The following is a 25,747-nucleotide window of genomic DNA, read 5'->3' on the forward strand; positions in this document are numbered from 1 at the left end:
ATCAACGCCAGTAGCCATCTGACACTTAATTTCATGTCCCTTCGCATTTATCTCATATTGGCTGACCCAATTCCATCGTTTTCCTCTGCCTTTAGGGATGATGCAACAACAGTCAGCATGACGGGGGAGAAGACAAAGAGTACGTGGCTCATCGGCCGGCAACCGAACTCCCCATGCAAGTAAGGCTTTCAGGATTCCACGGAGCCACTTCCTTTGTTGTCTGCTTCTACATAAATAAGCTGTGGTTTCAATCAAATGTGATGGCTCGTGTTACGTGAATCACTGATGCACAATTTCTTTAATCGTTTGACTTTGCAATACATTTTGATTCAGCGAAAAAAAAATAAAAAAAGGAACGAGTCATTCGAGGCTAACGGTCAAATATGTTGGGAAAACGGTTATAGTAAAATAATTCTTTTTTTCTTTTGTGTATCAAAATAAAATTTTCATTAAAATATTAATTTATTATCAAATATAAATTTAATATAAATAGTAGAACAATAAATCAATCACAAAGTGAGATACTGAATTTTCACGTGAAAAACTCAATGCGAAAAAAATCATAGGACCATAGTTCACCTCAAACTTCCACTATCATCAATAATGATAACAGATTTACAATAAATCTTTTCCAGAATAATTAAAGAATCATAATAACATCGAGAATAAATATATTTACTTAATATTATCGTACATCATCATTAAATATAGATTTCATAAAAAAAAATTATATCTCACAAAATAGATCTAGCAAGAAAGTACGATAAACTGTAGATTGATACCGTTAAGATTCTTCACATAAAATTTGAACAAAAACCAACAAAGTTTAACCACTCGATCATCTAACAAAACTCCCAAAAACTTGAACTTTTCCTCTATTTGTTTCTTTCTCACGTCTGCACGCATGCCTTATTCGCTCCCCCCGTCTCTTACCTTTTTTTTATTTTTTCTAATAAATTAGATTTGGGTTTACTGTCCAAATCATCTAGTCCAAGGGCCGGACCCAACAAAATAATATGTTGCACGTTTCAACCCTCTATTTCATGATGCATAATCATATAATATACTCTATTTGATGTTGTTTTGGGTTTTGGACTCCATCAGTTGTTCTCCTGATGGATAGAAATGAGACAATATCGACACTCCACTTCCTTTTTCTTCCGACATTAATCAAAATGCATCGAAATAAATCAAGATTTCCCTAATCCTTGACTATTTCAAGATTTTTCCAAGTATTTTCTGGAAATTAGAACCTTAATTGGATGCAAATTAAAGGAGGCTGTCTGAATATAAAATAGAGCACAGAAGCCATTAACGAGAGAGATCTCATGGCGAGAACGGAAGTGCATCTTCTTGGGTTTGCCGCTGCTGTGGCCTCGTTGGCTCTCCAATGCCGATGCCGTTCCTTTGAGATGAAGCAGCAGGTCACAAACCTCCACTTCTTCTTCCACTACATCGCTGGCGGCGACATCCCGACCGTCGTCCACGTCGCCGCTCCCAAAAACCTCAGCAGCCTGGTCAAGGAGCCGTCGTTCGGGACCGTCTACGCCATCGATGACCCTCTCACGGAGGGCCCCGAGGCGGACTCCACGGCCGTTGGGAGCGCGCAGGGCTTCTACATCTCGTCGGGGCAGGACGCGCCGTTGCTGGTTTTTGCGACGGACGTCGGCTTCGCTCCTTCAGCGTGTTCTCGAGGAAGCCGGTGATCGACACGGTTGACAGGATATAAACATAAATAAATTTTTATATATGAACAAATAAAACAAGAAATAATTAACTATAAGAATTTTAAATATATAAATCTAATAATTTTTTTTTGAATGAGATACAAAAATTAAGTTACTGGACATAATATCCAAATTCTTTTCAAGTAATTATAATAAAAATTTATTATAGATCTAATCTAACTTAAGATGATAATACTATTTAGATGATTGAAAATAGTATCTAGGGTTTGATTTGAAAAAGGAATAGACTACGAGCTGTTAAAGTTCACTATAAGCTAAACTTATGAATTGTCAGCGCAACAATAGACAAGAGCTCATAGTGGTCAACAATAGGAGATGTTTCGGCTGGCTGAAGGCATCACCAAACCCCGAATCAAATCCATCAATGACACCTCAGGCGATGACGTGGTGGAGTTCCATTACAGGTGAACTCACGATAGAGATTCTCAGGTGCTATCAGCCACGCCTTGTTTCTTCTACATTGGTTTTTTAATTTAATTCTAATTTTCATTAAAAAAATAATATAAATATAAAAAAAAAAATCAACCATGACATGTATGTATGACTTATCTGATCGATATTTTTTTGCTCAGCCAAAATAACCTTTCCTTAATTAAGTTAAAGTAAAAGTGACTCATTTTGTACGATAAGTGCCATCAATCATCGCAGCACTTTAAGAGTCACATGTGGCACAGGGCAGAGACTTCCGAGTAGCAGGAAAGAGGACAAAAATAATAGCTTGTGTCTACAAGCTTTCGTCCTTAGAGAAGCGATCAATGAAAGAGGGTTAAAATCTTAAATATTATAAATACCCTCTATAATCTTAAAATTCTTAATATGGGTGTATATGATTTTGTTAGATAAAGGAGCCATCTCTCCCAAAGATAATTTCTATTTTATTCTTATAAATAAAATATAAACTATATAAGAAGTTATACGAATTAGTATCCTAAGAAAGCATACGATGAGACATTAATTCAATTATTGTCCCGATTTCCGCAGGCATTAATCACATTAATATAAGGAAACAAATCAAGATTTTCCAAATCTTTGACAATATATAGGAGACAATATTGACTAATTCGAGATTCTCCGGAAATTAAAACGATACTATATCGGGTGGGGTAGAATTGGTAAGGGAAATCGATACCATTTATAACGTTATCATCAACGATCAAGAGCGGTGTATCTATTAAACAGCAAGAGAGGCACCACACAAGCCATCATCCGAGAGACCAAATGGCGAGATCCGACGGGCGTCTTCTCGTCTTCGCCGTCGCCGTGGCCTTGTTGGCTATCCAATGCCAATCCTTTGGGATGAAGCAGAAGGTCACAAACCTCCACTTCTTCTTCCACGACATTCTTAGCGGCGACAAGCCGACCTCCGTCCGAGTCGCGGCTCCCAAAAACCTCAGCAGCCTCGTCAAGGAGAAGTTGTTCGGGACCATGTTTGTCATTGACGACCCTCTCACGGAGGGCCCCGAGGCGGACTCCAAAGTCCTCGGGAGCGCGCAGGGCTACTACATAATTTCGGGGCAGGACTCGCCGATGCTGGTGTTAGCGGCCGACTACGGCTTCACCACGGGGCCATACAACGGCAGCTCCTTCAGCTTGTTCTCGAGGAACCCGGTGATGGACACGGACAGGGAGCTCTCCGTGGTCGGCGGCAGGGGGGCGTTCCGGATGGCTCAGGGCATCGCTAAACTCCACACTCACTCTATCGACGCCGCCACCGGCGACGCCGTGGTCGAGTACAACGTGACGTTGTTCCACTACGAGTGAATCCACCATCCATGAATGGCTTACTGTTCCTTCTGTTGCCGCCATGCACTTACTGTTCCTTCTTCAGACTTCATAAATAATAATTTTTTGTTTGCTATTTATGTATTTTTGCGATGGGAATAAATCCGTACATCTAAATGATATTTTTCTCCTTCGCTTCGCACCAAATTGAATTGTTTACTTATTTCTCTTTTCGGAATCGCGAAAGTGCCAAAGTTGTTGTCCGCATCCCATACCCAACGGACGGCTACCCACCGTCCTAGTCGTTGTCACCAATGGGACCCAGCCCAGTCGTTATAATAATCGGTATGTGTCGGCGACCGTATGCGAACCCTTCCATGCGTGCTTTCGGCGTCCGTCCAATGACCGGCCTCTTCCGTAGCCGCGCTGGCAGTTCCTTGACACGTCGACGAACTGTCATCGAACACGAACAGGAACTCAACAGCGCAGCTCCCGACGGCCCTCCATGCCGCTTTATGATTCGTGCATCATGGCCGTATATATTCGACCACCACCCACTGATGGAATATTTCGTCGCTCTGGCTCCCCCCTCTTCGCGACACCGGCATCCATGTAGATCGGTCGGTGGCCGTTCCGTCTCGTCGTCTTTTACCGTTTCCTTTTGCTTGTTCGTTCGGTTTGGTATTTGATTCGGTCGAGAGGAGAAGCGAAATCGGAAAAGAGAACGAGAAGATGGGGTATTTGTACACCGATTTCGTGGATTTGATGAAGAAGCCGGCGGTGGCGGAAACCCTGATCGACATCCTCCTCTGTGCGGTGCCTATCTGGGTGGCAGTGATGATCGGGTTGGTCATCGGCTGGTCGTGGCGCCCGCGCTGGACGGGGCTGCTCTTCTTGGGCCTTAGGAGCAAGCTCCGGTTCCTGTGGACGGCACCCCCGGGCCTGGGCGCTCGCCGCCTCTGGTTTGCCTTCACAGCCCTCTCGGTCTTCTCCGTGTGCCACAAGCTGTGCTCGTCCTCGATCTTTAAGGGGAAGGCTGGGAGGTCCCAAGACGTCGAGGAGGATTCTTCGGTGGCGAAGACGGCGGCTTCGCAGATTTTTCCGGTGGATGAAGGGGATGGCGTCAGGTCTAGGTAGCATCCGGTTCCTCCTTTCTTTTGGTCTTATGGGTAGTCATTGCTTAACAACTGTATGCATTGTATTACGTAATAATGAAGCAACATTAATTTTGTGTGCATAATGTACAACTCTCAAATTAATCCTAGGAAATATCTGTATGACCTTATTTACACTTAGGCATCTTTTATGTGGATTAACTTAGCTCGAAGGAAGAAGAGAAAACCAAAGAAAAACATAACTTCGTAACTATTAAGGCATAGTTTATCTTTTCCCCTTTTTGCTGATTTATTTTTAATTAAACATGATGCCTCTAACTTTCTTTCTGCATTTGAGTCTTTGAATATCTGACGGAAAATTGCAGGATTATTAGCTATACATTGTTCTTCTGATCTTATGAGGATTATAAATACTAGATACTAGTTTCTAAGAGTAATGTCTCTTCTCTGGCATTGCGAATGAATTTTAGATTCAGGACAGAGTGGTTGAACTTATTCTATGAATTGCACAGTTGTAATTGATTCTGGCATGCCTTATTTGTTAATTAATTTAAAATCAACAGCAGTGGTGCTTCTTAATACGACACGCCTACAGATTCATGAGAAAATTTGTTAGTTGTATAGAAGTTCCATTAACGTGATTATACTGTTTAACAAGAAATTCTTGTATATTAAAGTTTTCCTCTAATCCATCATCTAGCTAATCCATGATTTTGATCTCTTCAGTAAAATAATATAATCTTGGATATTTGGAGGAAACTTTATGGTGATTTGATGATTTTACAAATCAACTTATCGAATTACTTTTCTCAAATATTAGAAGACATTATCAGCATGCAATACTGATTCCTCAGTATCATTTGCAACTAGTCTTTAATAAAGTTTATGCAACTAGTTTTCACAGAGATCCTCTTTATTTAATATTTTCTTTTCTTTTTACAAATATGCTGCTTTGCAAGACTCTAAGGTCAACTGTTCAAACTTTAAATCCTCTAAATGAAAATGTAACACATAATATTCTCAATTTTCTGCAGTTCGAACATTGGACTATCTATGAGTGAACATGAAATTGTGACTGAGAAAGATCTAAAGCATCTATTGCATCTTCTAGATGGTAAAGTTGGAGATACAGTCTGGCAAAATCTAATGGAACGCACCACATCAAACATGATCTATCAAGCATGGCATCATGAACCTGAGGTAATTCATATCATTCTTACAAACTGTTTGTTCTTAAGTTGGATCAAGATTTAACGGACTATCTACTGCATTAACATTTCGGAATTGTTCGTTTTTTAGATTTACTTTTGCATTGTGTACCTCATGTTTCACTTGTTCTAACTGCCAGGAATTACACATTCAAAAAATGACTTTAAAAGTAATTGAGGGTTCTAACAGCCTTTCAACTTCTTCAGATGGGCCCCATCATTTATCGCAGCAGAACTGTCTTTGAGGATGCTTCTCCTGAATTGGTTAGAGAATTCTTTTGGGATGATAACTTCCGGCTAAAATGGGATCCCATGCTTGCACACTTTAAAATATTGGAGGAGTTTGCTGAGAGTGGAACCATGATTGTTCAGTGGATAAAAAAGGTTTTGGGATGAGCTCTATTATAATTATATTTTATATTTTATTATTGGCTAAACATAAATAACATAGGCGCATGTTTGTTGTTTACAGTTCCCATTTTTCTGCAGTGATCGGGAATATATAATTGGTCGGAGAATATGGGAATCTGGAAAGGCGTATTACTGTGTGACAAAGGTACTGTATGTCATTTTCTTTCATATTACATTCGTGCAGATATCTTTCTTTCATATTATATTTGTTCATCAAAACACAGAAAATGCCTTATCCTCTCTTTAGTTCTTTCCACCTAGCCAATGTTATAATCATGGAGCTTGTTTTTAAGTACAAACCAAAAGGGAGCATGTCGTTACTCTTTGCTACGATGAATCAAGCTTGTTTAAGCTATGGGGAAATTATTAGATATTTTCTATGTTATACGACTTAAGAGGCATCTATTCCATGTAACTTGCCGTTGTTATTGTAAATTATCATATGCTGCATTTCCTTTTTTGTTTCCTAAAGACACTGGTTGCCCAAGGACAGGATGATACCTGTGCTGCAAATATCTTCTGCCAGCTGCATCAAATATTATGTTATTACCATCTGGGACAAGTGTACAAATCACTATTTCATAGATTTTGACTTACTGCATACTAGATGGACCTTCTTTCTTCCTTCCTAGTAAGGTTAAGCTGTGCAAGGCTATTTGAAATTTAAATTAAAGAGGTAAAAATTACTTGGGAAGGTGAACTAAACAGGTCTTACAGGCAATACTGAACTTGAAAGTGGTTCTACAAACAAATTTGATTGGTTATGGTTCAGTTAGTGTTTTCTTTCCTAAATGCCTGATTTTCTTAGTTTCTTTTAGCTATGGTCCCTCTCTGAATTGATCTTGTTGTTTAACTGGTAAAGACTATCCGACCGGCACATGATGCTGTTTGGTTAAGCACTGTACATGTATCTATGCCATTGTGGCTCCCGTTTGGCATCAGTCAGATTATCAAGCATGCAACTATATAGTGGTTGATGCTGAAGTAAATCATATGCTGGCCTGTTATGAGCATGCCTCCTTGCCACTGTATATAATATTATGCTTAGAACTGCAGCCACTCTGACCCATTTGTAACATTGTCTTTTTAATCATGCATGTTTGTATAGTTGTGGTAATTCTTTGGCACGATTTATGTATTTTCTATTGGAGATAGATTATCATTTCCAAACTGAAATAATAGACAAAAAATATATAGTTGTGGTCCAATTATTTAGACATTTTCTGCATACTCAAAGTGGTGCTGATGGTTTCACAACATTTTATCTGCAGGGAGTTCCGTACTCATCTTTACCCAAAAGTGTAAAGCCAAGGCGTGTGGAATTGTATTTCTCAAGTTGGTGCATCAGGGCTGGTAACTTGTTTTCTTATCTTATTAATTTATTGTTGAAATTTCTGTATAACTTAAATTATCATCATCTCTTACCTTAATGCTATGAATTCTATATAGCGCAATATCTACAACAACAACAACAACAATAACATCAAGGCGACAATGTCTTGACTATTTGATATTGACCATATGGATCTCTTGTTATTATTAAACTTTTTTTATGAAATAATATTTTAGTTAATTTAAGAGAATTTAAATCTTTACTTATTATTTCTAGTAAAGTCTTTTTGGGTCTCCATCTAGTTCTAGCACCACTAATATTAATTATCTTTTTTAATTGTAATTTGTATCGATCTCCTTTTAACATGTGTATAATTATCGAAAATGATTCTTTTTAACACATGTAAAATGATTATTCATGAATAAGTATTTTTCTTAGATTTCCTAAACTTCCAAATATTACAGCAACATTTCATCTCTATGATACAAAGGTCCACATAGGCTTTATTATAGGGTACATCTTAGGGCTGTGAAATATGAGAAAGTTTTGCGATGACATTTTGAGACATAAATCATCATTCTATACTTTTGGTTGATATTTTATAATAGATATCCATAAGAGGAATTGATCGATTGATGTTAGTTTTTTTAGTCCTATCGTTAAAAGACAATTGTTAGAGTTGTAATGATTTCTTTGTTTAACGATATCTAATATAAAATAGAGTAGATTTTTATCTTTCTCGTGATAAGTTGACATTTGATGGAATTTTCATGCAAAGAATTTAAAGAATCTATTTCAACCTATGATGAATTAAATTTTCGCTTTCTCCCGAGTATTGATATCCGACACAAACATGATAAAATATTTTGAAGTATATATATTTCATAATCATAGCATCAATATCATGCAAATTCGAATAAAATAGATGAACCTCACTTGGTACTTGTGTTCTCTTATATTTACTATCAAGTGTTACAATATTATCGATAACTTTTTTTCTTCTTTCTTTTTGCTTTTATTTCACATGAACAGTGGAATCACGCAAACAAGACGGTCAGTTATCAGCATGTGAGGTAACTCTGATCCACTACGAGGACATGGGCATTCCCAAAGATGTAGCTAAGGTCGGAGTTCGACATGGGATGTGGGGAGCAGTCAAGAAGTTGCAGTCTGGTATGCGAACATATCAAGTGACGAGGAAAACTGAGATGTCTCCGTCGAGGAGTGCTCTTATGGCGCGAGTCACCACAAAGCTCCCGACGGACGGAACAATCACTGTCGAAGGCACAGAGACATCCTCCAGGCCTTCGGAGATAGCTTGTAACGACGATGCTGGTAAGGAACATCATCAAGGTATCGATTGGAAATGGGTTGTCATTGGTGGAGTTGCTGTTGTCTGCGGGCTTCAAACTGGTCTGATCGGAAAAGCTCTGGCATTCAGCGCCGCAAGGAGGCTTGCGAGGAAGTGACTTCTCTTTTAACTTGTTGTTGACATGGGGGAGGGGGAGAGAGAGGCCTGTTTCTTGGTCTGAATGCTGGAACTGTGGGCAAAGCCGCGCTTATTATCATAGGCTAAACGACGTTTCTCTGGTTTTGCAACTTTATCACACCATAAGATTGCTCTATTTCTCGTAGTATTACGTGATTGCAGTATATCTACAAGTAGCCCATAAGCACCATTGCAATTGCCGTGATTAGAATTTGTAGTGTGGGACTGCTGGGCAGGAGAATAACAAATTTTTAAACAAATTGTCCAGGTTTTATGCTCCAAATTTTAATACTTGATTGGCAATCTTAACTACCAAATTTGACAACGAGAACTTTGTTGTCATTATTATTTTAACGATCACTGTCAAAGTCGTCATCACCAACTACGAATAGCTGAAAGAATTAATCACATTAATTCTAAGCTTCTTAAGATAATGAGAAGATATAATGTTACTAGGAGAATAACGTAGACTGTTACTAGACATATAATTTCCATACTAATCTACAGATAGAGAGGAACAATAAGAAAAGAGTGATGCCTACAATAGTGACATCTTTATTCGTTTAATGATACGTTAAAGAGAAGATGGGGAGAAATACTAATCCCTCCCTATTGGTAACTCTCTTCACCCCGTGCAAGAGAGATACCAGGCAGAAGTAATGGTGTACCAAGTCAATAATCATATGCTCTTCCCTGGCTAATAAAGGACAGTGGCCTAGAATAAACTTTAGAAAGTGACAACAGAGCATGATTAGAACTGATAAGTAAAATTGATTCAGTCAAAAACGGAAGCTACATTCACCAAAAACTTGTAGAGCAGCAGTTGATACTGTCGTTAAAACAAGCAGCCATGTCAAGGTTCGATGAACAGGAGAAAAAAATTGCAACTGTCCGAATTAAAGGTAACAAGAGTAACTCATTTAAGAGGAATGAATCTTGAAGAATGAGTGGCACCAATGCCGGGCCTGCCATGCTTGACAGGCTTGTAGCTGATGGAGAACTCAGCCAGATAATGACCTATCATTTCAGGTTTGATCTCAACTTGATTAAAAGTCTTGCCATTGTACACCCCAATAATGCTGCCTATCATCTCTGGCACTATGATCATGTTGCGGAGGTGAGTCCTGACTGGTTCAGGTTTCTCACCAGGAGGAGCATCCTTTTTCTGCACATTGTTGCTACAAGAAAATAAGAACCAGCCACAAAAAGTAGGTAGTTCTTGCAAATACTAACCTCACAATTCTGAGTCTACAAAACTAACCTAATTGCAACATTAGATGCATGCACATGGACATCAGCAATTCAACACGGATGAAAGATGATTTTGATGTATACCACCATCAATGCAAACATGATTCAGCATTCCAATTCATAAAATATGGCTGACCTAACAACTAAATTAATTTTTTTCTTTTTAATCTGAAGGATATTGGATGAAAACCACTGATGTCTTTGCTGATCTCATATGTGCTTGCAGGTATTTATTGTTCACCTATCTTAACTCAACATTCGAACCCTGTCTTATTATTGCTAAAGTCACATTTAATATATTCGATCTTAGTCATACTTAATTCAAGTCATTTAATTTCTAAGGTTTGTCTCCAAAATTCAAATATCAAATTAATCATAATTAAATTATCATCAATTAAATCAATATCATTAGCAAATAATATATGCCAAAGATTTATCATGTATATAACTAGCAAGTTCATACATTATCTTTTGTTAAAAAGAAATGATATAAAACTAACCATTTGATCAAGGTTTCAATTTTGTGTACCAGATCCATATTGATCCAAAACTGAACCAGTGTGGATCCAGTATGAACTCACAGTATGCCAACACACATCATGGTACACTCAAAGGCTGGTTTCGATAAATCAAAACCTCTAAAAGACCTGCTTTACAGTTCTTTTAATGATAAATACAAACAAGATCCAGGAAATTACCAAGTGGTTTTAGTCTAGAAATACCTAATATTGCATTAGAACTTTTTGCATTGTGAAGTTTCCTTTTGCATTCATCTATATCTTGGTTTTTTATTTATAATTGGTATACAACACACCAAATCTTTGTATTACATTTAATCTCATAAAATAGAAACAGGATGCAATCTTCCATGTTTTCCTTGTAAAGCTAGTTTTTCGGTAATTACAATTAATAGAATTTGAAACTCCTATGAAGCTAAAGACACTAACAATATATCAAAATCATAGCTTCTCGGCCTGCACGATCGCATTCCATGCAGTTAACTAAAAGCTTTCTAATGAACTGCAGGCCTAGGTTCTAACTAATGTACATCATGGGAACTTCTTAAGCTGTCAGAATAAGTGAAGCATCATAAGACAATCATTTGCCTTCACAACATTCATCAGTTTGATGTCTTCATTGGTATCGTATCGATGTTATTTCTGATATCTAAATCATATTGCTTATGCAGCAAGTATTCTCAATCCAAAGATAGATGCTCTACGCAAGCCAACTTTCAGGTTTATAGAGAGCCTCAGTCGCATATAGCTATCTTGGAGAATATAAGACATTATAATCTTTAGAAAAATAAATTGACAATTAATCTGACCAATTCAAAAAAATCTTATAGGTTTACTGAAAGTTAATATGATTGATGGCAAATGATGCAACTTCTGGGCATAGAAATTGACCAGAGAACCCGAATCCAGAAATCCAAACCATTCCGTTTATCGAAACAGTTTTCCTATTCCTATTGCTAAGAATCATACGGAATGCATGAGAATGTCCACTATTCCATTGCAAATGGACATCATTGCCCAAAACTATCGATCCTGTATGATGAACTTTAAGAAATACTCAACTACAATGGTCATCTTATTTCTCACTATTACAATCCTTGATGTTCTTGTCCGTGTCAATGCCCTTTGTTGGGGCTACCAACCATCATGAGAACATATACCTTCTTTGTTTTTCCTGTATTTGTAACAGTAGTCCCCCTTTTTATAGCAATCTCACATAAATCTAGCCAATAAAAATAACACCAAACAACTTCCTTGTGTCCATCAAGGATGATGCTTTGCAGTTTCAAATGCATTGAACCACTATATCAATGGATTCATAGACAAGATGGAGGACACAAGATGTCTACCTTCCAATTTCACAATCCTATCACATGCATGGAAAAGAACAATCCGCAAAATATCAATAAGAAAAATGTTAATGATATAAAAGGTTACGAAGGTAAAGATAACACTTCAAGCATGGTCTTACCGCTTTGCGAAGCTTCTTGATCAATGCCATCGGCTTCCGCTTCAGACCGCGCTGAAACCTACAAACAATCCACAAAATCCATTAAGACGATGGCTCTCTCGGAAACATCAAGGACGGGAAATCGAACATGCAGAAAAAGAGAGGTATTGCCTTCGGCGAGCACGAGCATCGAAGAGCTTGACGAGCTCGTCGAGCGACATGTCGAGGAGTTGATCGAGGTCGACGCCTCGGTAGCTGAACTTCCGAAACGTCCTCTTCTTCGGCTGTCCCGCGGCCACTTCCGTCTCGACGTCCGCCTGCATCCAGATCCAAGGACTCAGACGAGGGAGAAGAAGCAGAGATCAGAAAAGAGGAACACGCTCGCCATGAGATCTATTAGCGTATCGTCGGAAGAGAAGGCGGAGCTCACCATCGTCGCGGGAGGTTATTCTTCGCAGCAGCAGCAGCAGCAGCAGCAGCAGCGGCGGCGGCGATGACGGTAACCGATGGTAGTGATTTATAGAGTAGGGTTTGCGCCTTCTGACGCATAGGTCTACTTATGCGGTCGACGCCTCTACCGGCCATTACGGACGCATAGACATGGGAATGTGTACATTATGTAACCATCACGAAGCCACGATGGCTTTATAAATACGACAATTAGTATTAAATTCGTATTCAAATACCTTAAATGGTATTTATTCATGACAATTTTGATCCAATAAAAAATCTCTTTTCGAATCCTTATCCTATTCAATTGTATATGGTGAATCAATTTGATATATCAGATATTACTGTTCATGATTTTGATTTGATTTAGGATCATCGAGATGTAATTCATCCATTGAATTTACAGAAAATGATGTGATTATGGAAGTTAATGTTCTCTAAATTATCAGTATTTCCCTGCTTTCTGTTGGCTTTTACTTATCACCTATGTAAAAATAGTCAATCAATTTTCTTTTGGGGGAAAATGTTCAATTATTAATATTTTTTTAGCAATAACTTCAGAAAAAATGAAGAAAAAGAATAGTAGGAAGATAATGTGATTATTATTATTATTTTTAAATTATAAGATACATTAATTATATAAAATGATAATAACTCAAACATGAATTCAAATATTAGATTTATCAACCAACCTGAATATCTTAAGATAGATTGATTTAAGATAAGAAGAACTTTTTGGTATTTTAACGAATGAACTCATATCATTTGATAGATCATCAATATCTTAAAATGTAAATTTGTCATAATTTAGTTAAAGTGAAACCTATGAGTGTTTTATTGAAGAGTTAGAAGCTTGTAGTAACAAGATAGTCTAGAAATAGTTATGATCTTAACCTTCCCCAACTCTAATATTACTATGAGTCTACTAGAAGAATAATTGATCCATTGTTAGCAATTCAAAATTTAGTTCTCCCTTAGCTTTCATGATACATGTAGAGAGAAGAGAAGATGGTCTCATGCCTTGTGTGAGATGTTATTGTGTTTTGTGGATGACCTACTTAATGTATCATGGAATAGATGTATCTTGTTTTTTTCTAAAAGGAAAAAGGATTATTTTAATCATCAAAATGTCATTCTCGTTGATATAAACTTTTCAATCAACTATGCAAATTAAAAAATATAATGAGATATTTAAAAAAATTATTTGTCCTCATAATTGTATATTCCTTTTGATAATAGTCGTGTAAAGCATCTAAATGTCATTCTCAACAATAATATATCATGTCATTAGTTGATTCTTCCGTTTAAATATAGATTTTATGAAACGCAACCTTAAAATTAACAGTTATTAGTCAAAAACAAATTAGATATTGGAATATCTCACAACACCATTCTGCTTGTCCTACATATAACCATTTTTAAGGGCTTCTCTTGAAGAAGACACAAGCTCTAGTAGAAGAACAAGGCTTATTATCAGTTTACTCCTCGGGTTTCCCATGACTTGTCTCTTATCAAAGTTTTCCTTGGCATCCTCAACTAAGTAACTATAACTTGGTTAAAATCTTTTCTATCAAATACGAAACTTCTCACTTTGGAATCTCTTCATCATAAACTCCTCTTCCATCTAAAAACAATATATGTACTTAACTATCCAAGTTATAGTTATATTCTTTTTGAGCATGTCAGCTTCAAAAAAAATACCTGTAAGGGAGACCCGGTGAACTTATGAGCCCTTGGTTCCCATACTCGTCAACTAATATGGGACTAAATGACGTTATCAGTGCTCCCTCCCGTAGAGTTTGCTCAGTTGAGGTGCAAGCATCGGGCCTTCCTTCTAGCGCCAATCTGATAATGAATCATTTGGTCCACTGGCCATTGGTGCGGCCCGTAGGCTCGTGAGAAATTATCCGTTTTGGGCGATGGGCATACCCGCACAATTTTATCATTTCGGAGTATGTGAGATTAGCATGGCCCCTACGCAAGGATGATACACACAAATCGAGAAATGGTCCCTTATCAAATTGGCACTAGAAGGAGGGCCCAAGACCTGCACCTCAGTTGAGCAGACTCGTTCTTGAGTCGTGCACCTTGACTATGAGCCATTGGCTCCCCTACTAGAGGGAGCACTGATAAAGCCATTTAGTCCCACATTGATCGAGGAATATGAGAACCAAGGCCTTATAAGTCTGTTATATCTCTTTTACCCTCGAAAGTGTCTTTTGGAGCTCATATGCTCTAAAAAAAAGGATAAAATTACGTGAGTAATCTTATCATATTGACATTAGAAGAAGGGCCCTAAGCTTGCACCTTAGCTGAGTAAACTCAATCATGTGATTATGCCCATCGTCGCCCAAAGTTACAAGTCACATCAATGATCGACTGATTAAAATGTCCCTTATTCATAAAAAAAAAAAATTTATAATTTTTTACGATATATGATATTTTGACTTAGAATAATAAGATGGCTAGACAGCTACTCGAAACCTCATTATTTTTTTTCATTGTTCACCACTGTTATATTTAGTTCAAATGTTCACCACTGTTATCCTGCTATGGTATTTTTGTTAACTTGACTCAGATTGAATTGAGCATATATTTTTTAAATGCTAGTTTGCCATATGCTATTGAGACCTTGCTCAAACCTTTATGCAATACCAATTTCAGTATATGAACTCTTAGCTCCAAGAGGGCAATAACCTCGACAAACCTTCCTAACAACCTAAAAGTTTTTATTGCCACCTCCATATAGATAGTATATATAAGAATAAAAATAAGACGATGCACAACAATTGTCATTCATTCCCTTTGATACTTTAAAGAAGAGAAGAGTTCATGCTTTGATTCGTGAGGAAAAAAATAAGGTCTCATCCGCGTAAGGACCTTGGGGTTCCCCACTTTCAATAAAAACCAAGCCTCTAACCATGACTTCACATCGGAGATGGATAATTCTTGCGGTTACAATTTATATATCATTTGGCTTACTATTGGATCCACTATTGCAGCAAAATGCATTGTAATTTTTGATGGCCTCCAATAAGTAGTAACCGAAGGATTCAACAATACTTTGATCAATATTGATTGCCTATAACTTGTCAACGTATTCTTAGGGGATTCTGATCCCCCCTAGTAACTGAAAAGTTTTTGTAAAGATGTTCAACATCTCGCTAATCTTGTAAGGGTGATTTGTTGGACTCATATTTCTAGAAATATCTATTGGGTTTTTCCCAATCTTATCATCATTGCTAGGAACACTCATGCCTATCTTTCCTTCTTTTTTTTTTTTTTAAGTGGTTCATCTACTAATGATGTTTTTTTTTTAAACTACTCTTTTATATTTTTTTCTCTTAAAAGAATATATCAACCTATAGTGATATTACATTTAAAACTTTGTAACATGATAGGACTTGTTTGTTTGTTGATTACTCTTATTTCAAGAAAAAAATATCGAAAAAAACTTTTTTTTTATATATGGAGTTGAATATGCAACTAAATTAGAATCATAAGGTTAATAATCGAATATGATGTTGAGGTTGTGGTTAAATTTTTTAATAAATAAAAACCCCTCGTCGGAGTCTTTTGAAATATTATAGGAATCTATTTTATTTAATTATTAGGTTCGTTGACCGTAAATTTGTTGATGTATAGCGAGTGTAATAGTAATTGTTCACCGAATATTAGTGTCTCTTTATGTCGTGGTCGAGGAGTCAGCACGACTAGGTTCGACTCCAGATGCGCAAGGTTGCCCAGCCTGACACTCAGGTTTCAGGGGCGAGCGACGGCCTTTCCGAGTCTGGTGTAGCCTTCTGTCTCTGAATCCTTGATGCGCAGGATCTCCCACGTTGACACTAGAGCGTCGGGTCAGGTCAAGTCAGGTCGGGCTCCAGCCTCATCCTCAAGGGCGATCTTCTCTCTTGGCGGGTGGCTAGCTCCTCCATCGCTGGACTCTTGCACACAGGTTAAGGTCGAGAGAGAGATTTCCCGACTCGACCCCTCTGAAGCTCAAATTAGCTTTTTGGTTGAATGAGAGAGAGTTGAGTCCTTGGGCCCAAAAAAGCCTACTCTGTGTTGGCCGGGCGATGGGTTTTTATGCCTACACATGGAGGTCGACTGTACCCAGCTTCTTAATGGTCGTTGACCCCTTAAGTGGTGAACCCATACCCTTCGTGCTGATACCAATCATCCTACGTGGATCGACCCCAAGCAACATCGTCCCGATCTCATCGAGGCAACATCGTACCCAAGAGATGTCGTCCCAATCTTTGCAGGGCATCATCGTACTTGAGCAGCACCATCCCAATTTTTACGGTGTGGCGTCATACCCGAGCAACACCCCTTGCACGACTTTGTATGGAAGATATACATGTCATTCGAGTTCGGGGCATTATGTTGACATGGTCCACCATGAAGCTCTTCGTTGGCACTGATGTGGCTGTGTTTGGCTCCTTGGGGGCATGCTTCCTAATTGTGCCATATCATTCTCTCCTCACCCCTGGCAAGAGAGTCATGCTTTGACTTCTCCCGGAGGGGTTCAAGGCATGGCTTGGTGCTTTTCGCCTGAGTCAGCCGACTATCGTACTGGAATTATGGGCTTGATCATGAGTTGATGCTGGGCTAGCCGGAAGTAAATGGCGAACGACTGTATAATTGACCGAGCAACGCTCGTCGGACATTGAAAGGTAGCATGGTCAAATGCCACTGCTTAGGGCCAAGAGGCTTATGTGTGGCTGAGCGTTACGATTCGGGCGAAGGACATTGATGTGAGTGAGCACCATGACTTGGGTGCTGAAGACCGATGTGGCTGAGCGCCATAGCATGGGTACTAGAGACTGATGCGACCAAGCATCGTGACTCAGGTGCTGGAGGCTGATGTGACCAAGCACCATGGCTCGGGTACTGGAGACTGATATGACCGAGCGTCATGGCTCAAGCACTGGAGACTGGTGCGACCAAGCGTCGTGGCTCGAGCACTAGAGATTGGTGTGATTGAGCGTTGTGATTCGGGTACTGAAGGCTGATGTGGCCGAGCGTCATAACTCGGGCACTAGAGACTGATGTGATTGAGCGCCATGGCTTGGGTACTTAAGATTGATGTGACCGAGCATCGTGTCTCAAGCGCTAGAGATTGATGTGATCGAGCGTCATAGCTTGGGTACTGAAGACTGATGTGGCCAAGCATTATAGCTCGGGCACTGAAGACTGAGGAGTGGTTGGTCGAGACTAGCCTTAGTCCGAATCCTCGGGGTATGGCTCGGGCCAATCCCCCCTTTACTCTAGTTGCATCGTGACTACTTTGTGTTGCTGACTACCCTTCGGCTTATTGAGCATATATGGTGAACCTCAAGGAATTGGGGGGCATGTCCCGCACCTCTCCAGCTCCTCGGCCTCGTCAACCCGATGCGCCAGCCTTGGGGGACTTGGATCGGTCGGGGAATTCTGAGCATGACCGCTCGCGCAAGAAGCCAAAAACCGAGACATCCAAAATGTCCGAGTTTGTTATAGCTTGGGAGGTCGCCACCCATGCAGGGGGCATCCTAGGGGGGTGCCCACACGGAACCGCCCATAATGAGGAGGCCGCAGGGAGTGTGCGCGGTAAGGAATGTGCTGGGAAGGCGGGGTCGGCTAAAGCGGCTAAACCTGCCTCAATGCATGACCTCTACTGCACCGAAGCCCGCAACAAGGATGAGCCCTTCTAGGCTCCCTTTATGGGGGAGCTGCCCAATGGACAAGCGACCAATCCCCTCAAGGCTAACCCTCGGGAGCTGAGTCTGGACGGACGACACGGCCTCTGCGACTTACATGTCGGGCGCACTCATCCTCGACATAGCCAGACAGGTGTATAGTTCACCATATGAGGTGCTGATCGAGAAGGCTGCCAAGTCTTTGGTCTGGGTAAGGATGAGTTTCCTTCGTCCTCGCCTATGTTTGGCCTTCTTCTTTTATTTCTAATTGACTTGCTGCACAGAACCAGCACTACCATACGAGAGCCGAGTCTGGACGGACGACACGGCCTCTGCGACTTACATGTCGGGCGCACTCATCCTCGACATAGCCAGACATGTGTATAGTTCACCATCTGAGGTGCTGATCGAGAAGGCTGCCAAGTCTTTGGTTTGGGTAAGGATGAGTTTCCTTCGTCCTCGCCTATGTTTGGCCTTCTTCTTTTATTTCTAACTGACTTGCTGCACAGAACCAACACTACCATATGACGCTCATAGACTGAGTGCAGGACACTGGTCGGGTAATCAGTGGTCTGGGTGACAAAATCATCGAGCTCCGCGGTCAAATTTAAGAGTTGAAGGTTGGGACAATGCCGGAGGCCATTGCGGCGGTCGAGTAACGAGCGACCGACCTGGATGGGGAGGTTGCATGGCTGAAGTTAGAGCTCGAGAATGCCGAGCAACAACAGGGGGGACTCCGGGACCAGCTAAAGGTGTCTCGCGTGCGGGTTCTCGAGCGACTCCCGAAAAGTACAAAAGCTAATAAAAGAATGCAAGGAGTCTCGCGGGTTTTAGCTCGAGCTGTAGAGGTCAGGGCAAGTTACTTATGAATACGGATACTAGGTCGTTGTGTCTCGGTTCTGGGCTCGGTATCCCAACCTTTAGTTTGAGGAATACCCCTTCACCTATCTTCCTGAAGACGATAGCGTGGAGATGACCGACGAAGTCCCTTTCGATGGCAGCACTGATCTCCCCGAAGCTTAGGCTTTTTTTTTGCCCTAAACCTCTTTTGGCAACCAATTGGGCATTATTTTGTTTTGTATGTCGCAACTGGTCAGGTAGTGTAACCTTTCTTTATCAATGAAAACTCCTTTTCCTAATCTTGTGAGATGCACATTTTCTCTCTCTTTTTTTTTGCATCAAGGGTTTCAATCCGACCCGACAAACTTTTCAGACATATAACTTCTTCAAGTTCGATATATGTCATGTCCTCAGCAATTGCTATCCTTCCTGCATCGCTAAGCGGTAAATACCATCTCAAACTATCATCGTCACCCGGTAGGGGCCTTGCCAACTTGGGGCCAACTCGCCTCGGGAGTGAGTTGGGTCACTGACCTTGGCCTTTCGTAGGACTAAATCACCTAGCTTGATTGGTCGAGGACATATGCTTTGATTATAGAGTCTTGTGATGACCCTTCTATAAAACAGTGCTTGAAGGTGCACGTTAGCTCTTCGTTCCTCAATGAGATCTAAGCTGGCTCGGAGTCTGCTTTTCGATGCACTATCATCGAAGTTTTCAACTCGAGGTGTTGAAAATACTACCACGGGTGGGAGCACCGCCTCGGTACCAAATGCCAAGATGAAGGGTGATTCTGTTGGGAAATCTTGGGAGCGACATCACATGTGCAGTGGAAGAACAAGAAAACAAAATCTCCAATTTCCCAAAAAGATGTTCGTCGTCGTGCAAAAGTTAGGGCATAAAAATCCGCGAAACAAACTGCGTATAGAATATATCATGTTACATAGGGAGATCGTATATCCATGGTTCCTTATAGATCTCTAGGAGAGGGTGAAAGAGGTCAAGCGTCCTCCTCTCTAGCGGTGATCCACACAACAGGATTGCGATGACGCTCCTCAAAACTCCAGACCTACTTTGAAGTGGAGAGGAGGAGGAGAATAGGAGAGGCAAGCAAAGACTCTATCCTATGAACCACTGAATCCCTCATATTTATAGAGGTCCCCTGTCAAACCCTAATGGATCCTCCCCTATTGGGTATTAGATCGACATCCAACTACCCAAGCCTCTTAGATTAATGGATCTCTATCCAATAATCTCTCATGGGCTCTTATTGGATATCATCCATAGGATCCAATAATTCAGTGGCTTATTGGATATCCAATAAGACAGGGGTTCCGACGAATATCTCATATTCATACCTTTGCTCATCGTAGTGCCTATCATATGTGTGTGACCCTCTAGGCCCAATATTGAGTTGGTCGTGAGTCATATATGTCAGAACTCCTTCTGGCTTAGTGAATTATTATCTCCATAATAATTCACTCGACTCATCGACCGTGGACGTACTAGGCCACTACGTCGCAATTCCCATACGATACAGGGGAATCAAATCCATTAGACATGTCTGTCCTTAGTTATCGTGTATCTATAGTCCTTCATCCATCTAATATCCCAAAGACCATATACCTGGTATAGTGCTATCAGACTCATATGGTTTCTACTCGAGTCTCGCTCTAATCAGATTCTCCCGGAGAACTCTTTCTCTCTCAATCCGAATGATTCTGGCTAGGGATTTATCTAAAAAAGAACACATGAGATATTCCTCTCATGATGCCAAGAGTGGATGATCCTCTATTGACACTCAATAGCTCTCGTAAGGTCAACTGCCACTCCTAATAACTGGTTGTACTAGATTTTGAAACATTTAAACATATAAGTTCGATATCAAAGAATGGAGCACTCATATAGGACATCCTTGGTGTCTCAAGTCTAAGGACCAGAGACACCACTGAGACTACGAAATCGCTATTTGACAATAAGGCATCATCAACCATCTAGCATTCCGTAAGCAGCTCAATCAGTGAACTCATTCTCCAATGAGCACCTATACTATATCTCTAGTGTCCCCACATGAGCAACTATTAAACCAAATGTATCTATCATATGGATGGGTAAACAGCACACCAATCTGTCCAATTATCTCAATATCCCTCTCGAGTAACTTATAATCGGGATTATTTAGAATCCGTGTTTAAAGGTGAATCAGTCTCATTATTGTGATCTCATCACGATCTAATTCTCATTGCACAGATCCAAGGACATCACAATATATACATGCATATATGCAATAGTCAATATAAAGTGATAAATGATAAAATATAATAAGCAAAAAAATTCCATGTCAAGTCACGCATGTCATCACTCACGTGATTGGCTTGCTGGGCACCTGTGACTAGCAGATTCCCCCGTGGTGGTCTTTGGCGTTGTTTGGGAGACCCACAATATGCTCAAGAGTTCATCGACCCATGTGTTATGAACTCTCGTGACTCTTCTCTTTAGGCCCTCCAATATCGCTCAGTTGGTCACTTCGGCCAAGTTGTTGGTTTGGGGATGGGCCACCAAGTTGAACCTCAATTGTATCCCGTAGCTCTAGTAAAATCTTTTGAACTTTTTGTTGTTGAATTGTGTGCCATTATCAATGATGATGACTCTAGGGATGCCAAAACGGTTAATGATGCTCTTCCAAACAAATCCTTCAACCTACTTCTCGGTAATGGATGCTAATGGCTTGGCCTCCACCCATTTAGTGAAGTAATCCACTTTGATGATAAGGAATTTTTGTTGTCCCGAGGCTGGTAGGAATGGGTCGAGGAGGTCCATCCCCCCCACTGCGCGAAGGGCCATGCGTTGTCCAGGAGGGTTAATGGAACTAAGGGTTGATGATGCGCTCAGGAATGCTTATGACACTGCTAGCATCGTTGTACATACGTCATGGCGTCTCGATGCATTGTCAGCTAGTAATAACCTTGTCAGAGGACTTTGAAGGCTAAGGTTCTCCTACCGATATGCTCCCCATAGATCCCCTTGTGGACCTCGGCTAAAACTATTTGGGCCTCCATGGGATCCAGGCAATGCAGGAGTTGCTAGGTGAACGACCTTCGATAGAGTCATCCGTTCACCTCACAATACCACGCTTGTATGCGTCAGAGTCGTCGGGAGGCTGCTTTGTTGGTTAGCAACGTTCCTTCCCTTTTGTAGCAGAGGATCTCCTCCACCCAAGATGGGGTTGAGCTGATTACGACCACCTCTTCGGTCGTGATGGTCCGACAAGGAAGTTGCTTGACATCCGGGAGTAGTTCGGTGTTTGCAACTGAAGCGAGTTTTGCCAATGCATCAGCTTGTGTGTTCTGCGCCTGCGACACCCTTGTTGTAGCAAAGTGCTAGAAGCAGCTAGCAAGCCTCTTCACCTTAGACAAGTATTTTGTCATGGCAGCATCTCGAGCCTCATAATCTCCGTTGATATAACCGACCACCAATTGGGAATCAGTGAATACCTTGATGCTTTTGACTTGGAGTTTAAGGGCCAGCTTAAGCCCGAATAAGAGTGCTTCATATTCAGCTTCATTGTTGGTAGGTTTGAATCCAAAGCGGAGTGCATGTCTGAACGATTGGCCATTGAGACCTTCTAGAATAAGGTTGGCCCAGCCCCTTTTGGCATTTGCATAACCGTAAACATGTAGGCTCCATCATTGCTCGGTATACCCATAGGTAATGCCTTTGAGAGGAGTTAACTCTAAGATGAAGTCGACAACTGCCTGAGCGTTGATGGTGGTCCTCAAGACATACTGTATGTCAAATTCTCCCAACTCGACCGACCATTTGAGCATTCGTCCGGATATGTCGAATTTGGACAAGATCTATCGTAGTGGCTGGTCAGTCGCTACTTTGATCGGATGGGCCTAGAAATAAAGTCGTAGCTTCTTGGCCATTTGGACAAGCACCAGAGCTAGCTTCTCCACCGATTGGTATCACTTCTCAGTGTCGCTCAGGATGTGGCTCACGTAGTAGATCGGTTGTTGCATTCCAGAATCTTCCCGAGTTAAGACAGAATTGACTGTGCACTCAGAGGCTGTGAGATGAAGACTGAGTGGCTCACCCGGGGAGATCGAAGTGAATCGGGGTAGTTGGGTCAAGTGCTCCTTGAGTAGCTTAAAGGCCTCTTCACATTCCGAGGTCCATCCGAAGTCCCTTGGATTCTTTAGGATTCGGAAAAAAGGGAGGCACTTGTCCCCTGATCAGGATAGGAACTAAGCCAGAGTGATGAGCCTCCCGGTCAAGCACTGCATCTCCTTCGCCGAGCGGGGAGGTTGCATGTTGATGATGGCTTGAACTTTCTCCAGGTTTGCATCTATTCCCCTCCTATGGATGATAAAGTCAAGGAACTTCCCCGAGTTGACTCTGAAGGCGCACTTGGTAAGGTTGAGGCGCATGCCGAACTTTCGCAACATCCTGAATCTTTCGACGAGGTCCGCCAACTGTGTTCAGGTGAACTTGCTTTTCAAGATCATGTAGTTGACATGCACCTCCATGTTCCTCCTGATCTGGTGGGCGAACATCTTGTTTATCATTCTTTGGTAGGTTGTCTCGACATTTTTCAGCTCGAATGACATAACCTTGTAGAAGTAGACACCTCAATTTGTGATGAAAGTAGTATGTTCCTGATCCTCTAGTGTTATCTTGATTTGGTTGTATCTAGAGAAAGCATCTAAGAACGAGAGAAGCTCGTGCCCTGAAGTCGCATCGACCGGCTGGTCAATCCTTGGGAGTGGATAACAGTCCTTTGTGCATGCTTGATCGATTAAGATCGATGTAGTCAACATACATTCTCCAGCTTCCATTGGGCTTTTTAACGAGAACTACATTTGACAGCCATCTGGGGTATTTTGCTTCGGTGACAAGTCCTATTGCAAGAAGTCATTCTACCTCATCATCCACTACCCTCTATCGATCGAGCACCAACTTATGCGGTCGCTACTTTACCAATCGCGCTTGGGGACCGACATTCAAGTAGTGTTGTGCAACCCCCCGATCAATCATGGGTATTTCCACTAGCGACCAAGCGAAGATGTTGGGATTTTCAATTAGTAGGTTGATGAGCTTCTCTCGCTCCTCTGGGAACTCTGACCCGACCTTGACGACCATGTCTAGTCGGTTGCTGTGCAGCGGGACCTCTTGAGTGTGCTCGGTTGGCTCGGGGCACAGTGGCGGCTTGGTGACATCTCGAGGGTCGACGATAGATTGTTCATACTTTAGCATCTTGGGCAACGCAATGGCTACCATGTAACATTGTTGGGATTCCCGAGGGTCACTCCTTGCTTCCCCGATCCCAGCTTGGGTCGGGAATTTTATTGCCCGGTGGTACATGGAGATGATAGCTTTGAACTTGTTGAAGAGCTCTACCACCATGAAGGTCACCATGATCATCTTGGACTTCGACTCTTCCGCTAGGGTGACTGGTAGGATGGTGGTGTCGAGAGGTGAAATGGAATCACTTGTAAATCTGGTAAGCGTCAACAGCATTGGCGTAAGGTCTTCCTTGGTCAGGCCAAGCTTTCGAAAGGCGACGAAGTATAGGATGTCAGTGAAACTCCCGATGTCCACCATGATCCTTTTAACCTGAGCATTGGCAATACTAGTCGAGATTACCAATGCATCATCATGTTCAAGGTACTTGGTTTCCCCCGTCGAGAATATGATTTCTGGTACTTGCGGTTGCCTCGGATGCTTTTCCACTACTGCTCGGGCGTAAGCCTTTCGTCCCGCCATACTATCCCCGCCCGATGCTGAGCCGCCACTAATCACATCAATCTGCTTCTCGATCGGACCCGAGGGGTGTGGTGATAATTCTCGTGGTCTTCTAATATAGTGACCTAGGTGTCCCCGATTGATGAGCTCCTTAATCTGGTTCTTCAAGTCGCGACACTCCTCAATGTCATACCCATAGTCGCGATGAAATCGGTAGTACTTGGAGTGATCTCTGAGCTCGTGTGGGGCCTTCATTGGGTTAGGTGCCTTCAAGAGTCCCTTTTTCCTTATTTGCATAAATATCTCTATCCTGGAGGAATTTAGAGGTAAGAGAGGGGGCTTCGGGAGCAACGTGTTGGGTCGATCAATCCTTCTCCTTGGTGGGGCTGAGGCTTGCTCTCGGAGTGGTTCCACCTGGGCCTTTTGTGTTCCTGGCGCTTTCCCACCATTGGTGCCTTGGTCGCTACATACTGGTTCACACGTTGAAGCATCTCAGGGATAGCCATCGACGACCGCTCGACCAGCGACCAGAAGAATATGGAAGGCTGAAGTCCCATTAAGAATGCTTGCATTATCAAAAAGGGGTGAGCGTCAGGTAGCCCCCAGATTTCAGTAGCAAAATAAGTCACGAAATGAGAAAGTGGTTCGTCATCCTTTTGGCCGGGACCGAGGAGTAGGGCCGCAGATGGCTTCGGTCCCATGTTGGCTAAGAAGTTGAGCACAAACTCCTTGGCCAACTGGTTGAAGGAGGTGATGGAGGTCGGTCTAAGTCGACTGTACCACATTCGAGC

General features: G+C 41.4%; 4 protein-coding genes across 5 annotated transcripts; 3 read left to right on the forward strand and 1 right to left on the reverse strand.

The window, feature by feature from the left end:
- Positions 1-1,328: 1,328 nt before the first annotated feature.
- On the forward strand, positions 1,329-1,706 carry LOC135680130 (dirigent protein 4-like). Its single transcript, XM_065194117.1, has one exon. The coding sequence runs from the start codon at positions 1,329-1,331 to the stop codon at positions 1,704-1,706; it is 378 nt and encodes a 125-aa protein (XP_065050189.1).
- A 1,189-nt stretch (positions 1,707-2,895) lies between these two features.
- LOC135679915 (dirigent protein 4-like) lies at positions 2,896-3,634 on the forward strand. The gene has a single exon (XM_065193896.1). The coding sequence runs from the start codon at positions 2,967-2,969 to the stop codon at positions 3,507-3,509; it is 543 nt and encodes a 180-aa protein (XP_065049968.1). The 5' UTR covers positions 2,896-2,966; the 3' UTR covers positions 3,510-3,634.
- A 404-nt stretch (positions 3,635-4,038) lies between these two features.
- On the forward strand, positions 4,039-9,162 carry LOC135678678 (uncharacterized). Its single transcript, XM_065191754.1, has 6 exons — positions 4,039-4,603; positions 5,620-5,785; positions 6,001-6,177; positions 6,266-6,349; positions 7,476-7,557; positions 8,570-9,162. Exons 1-6 carry the CDS (start codon positions 4,203-4,205, stop codon positions 9,004-9,006), a joined length of 1,347 nt encoding a protein of 448 aa, XP_065047826.1. The 5' UTR covers positions 4,039-4,202; the 3' UTR covers positions 9,007-9,162.
- Positions 9,163-9,774: 612 nt separating this feature from the next.
- LOC103991462 (small ribosomal subunit protein uS19) lies at positions 9,775-12,790 on the reverse strand. Of its 2 annotated transcripts, XM_009410937.3 has the most exons (4): positions 12,676-12,790; positions 12,417-12,562; positions 12,267-12,324; positions 9,775-10,191 (listed from the first exon to the last, which is right to left on the reverse strand). In XM_009410937.3, exons 1-4 carry the CDS (start codon positions 12,676-12,678, stop codon positions 9,943-9,945), a joined length of 456 nt encoding a protein of 151 aa, XP_009409212.1. In that variant the 5' UTR covers positions 12,679-12,790; the 3' UTR covers positions 9,775-9,942. The 2 variants fall into 2 exon arrangements, with proteins under 2 accessions (XP_009409212.1, XP_065047827.1); XM_065191755.1 differs by lacking the exon at positions 12,676-12,790 and having other exon boundaries at positions 12,417-12,568.
- Between the last annotated feature and the right edge of the window lie 12,957 nt (positions 12,791-25,747).

Source organism: Musa acuminata, chromosome BXJ1-7 (genome assembly GCF_036884655.1).
Source record: "Musa acuminata AAA Group cultivar baxijiao chromosome BXJ1-7, Cavendish_Baxijiao_AAA, whole genome shotgun sequence".
Classification (NCBI taxonomy): Eukaryota; Viridiplantae; Streptophyta; class Magnoliopsida; order Zingiberales; family Musaceae; genus Musa; species Musa acuminata.

Bases quoted from the DNA above. Each gene is read 5' to 3' on its own strand.
- LOC103991462 (XM_065191755.1), bottom strand. From the start codon at position 12,568: ATGCAGGCGGACGTCGAGACGGAAGTGGCCGCGGGACAGCCGAAGAAG. The intron at 12,325-12,416 runs GCAATACCTCTC...GATTGTTTGTAG, and splicing joins GATGCTCGTGCTCGCCGAAG to GTTTCAGCGCGGTCTGAAGC. The intron at 10,192-12,266 runs GTAAGACCATGC...AACAATGTGCAG, and splicing joins TCAAGAAGCTTCGCAAAGCG to AAAAAGGATGCTCCTCCTGG.
- LOC135678678 (XM_065191754.1), top strand. From the start codon at position 4,203: ATGGGGTATTTGTACACCGATTTCGTGGATTTGATGAAGAAGCCGGCG. The intron at 4,604-5,619 runs GTAGCATCCGGT...AATTTTCTGCAG, and splicing joins GGGGATGGCGTCAGGTCTAG to TTCGAACATTGGACTATCTA. The intron at 5,786-6,000 runs GTAATTCATATC...CAACTTCTTCAG, and splicing joins CATGGCATCATGAACCTGAG to ATGGGCCCCATCATTTATCG.
- LOC135680130 (XM_065194117.1), top strand. From the start codon at position 1,329: ATGGCGAGAACGGAAGTGCATCTTCTTGGGTTTGCCGCTGCTGTGGCC.
- LOC135679915 (XM_065193896.1), top strand. From the start codon at position 2,967: ATGGCGAGATCCGACGGGCGTCTTCTCGTCTTCGCCGTCGCCGTGGCC.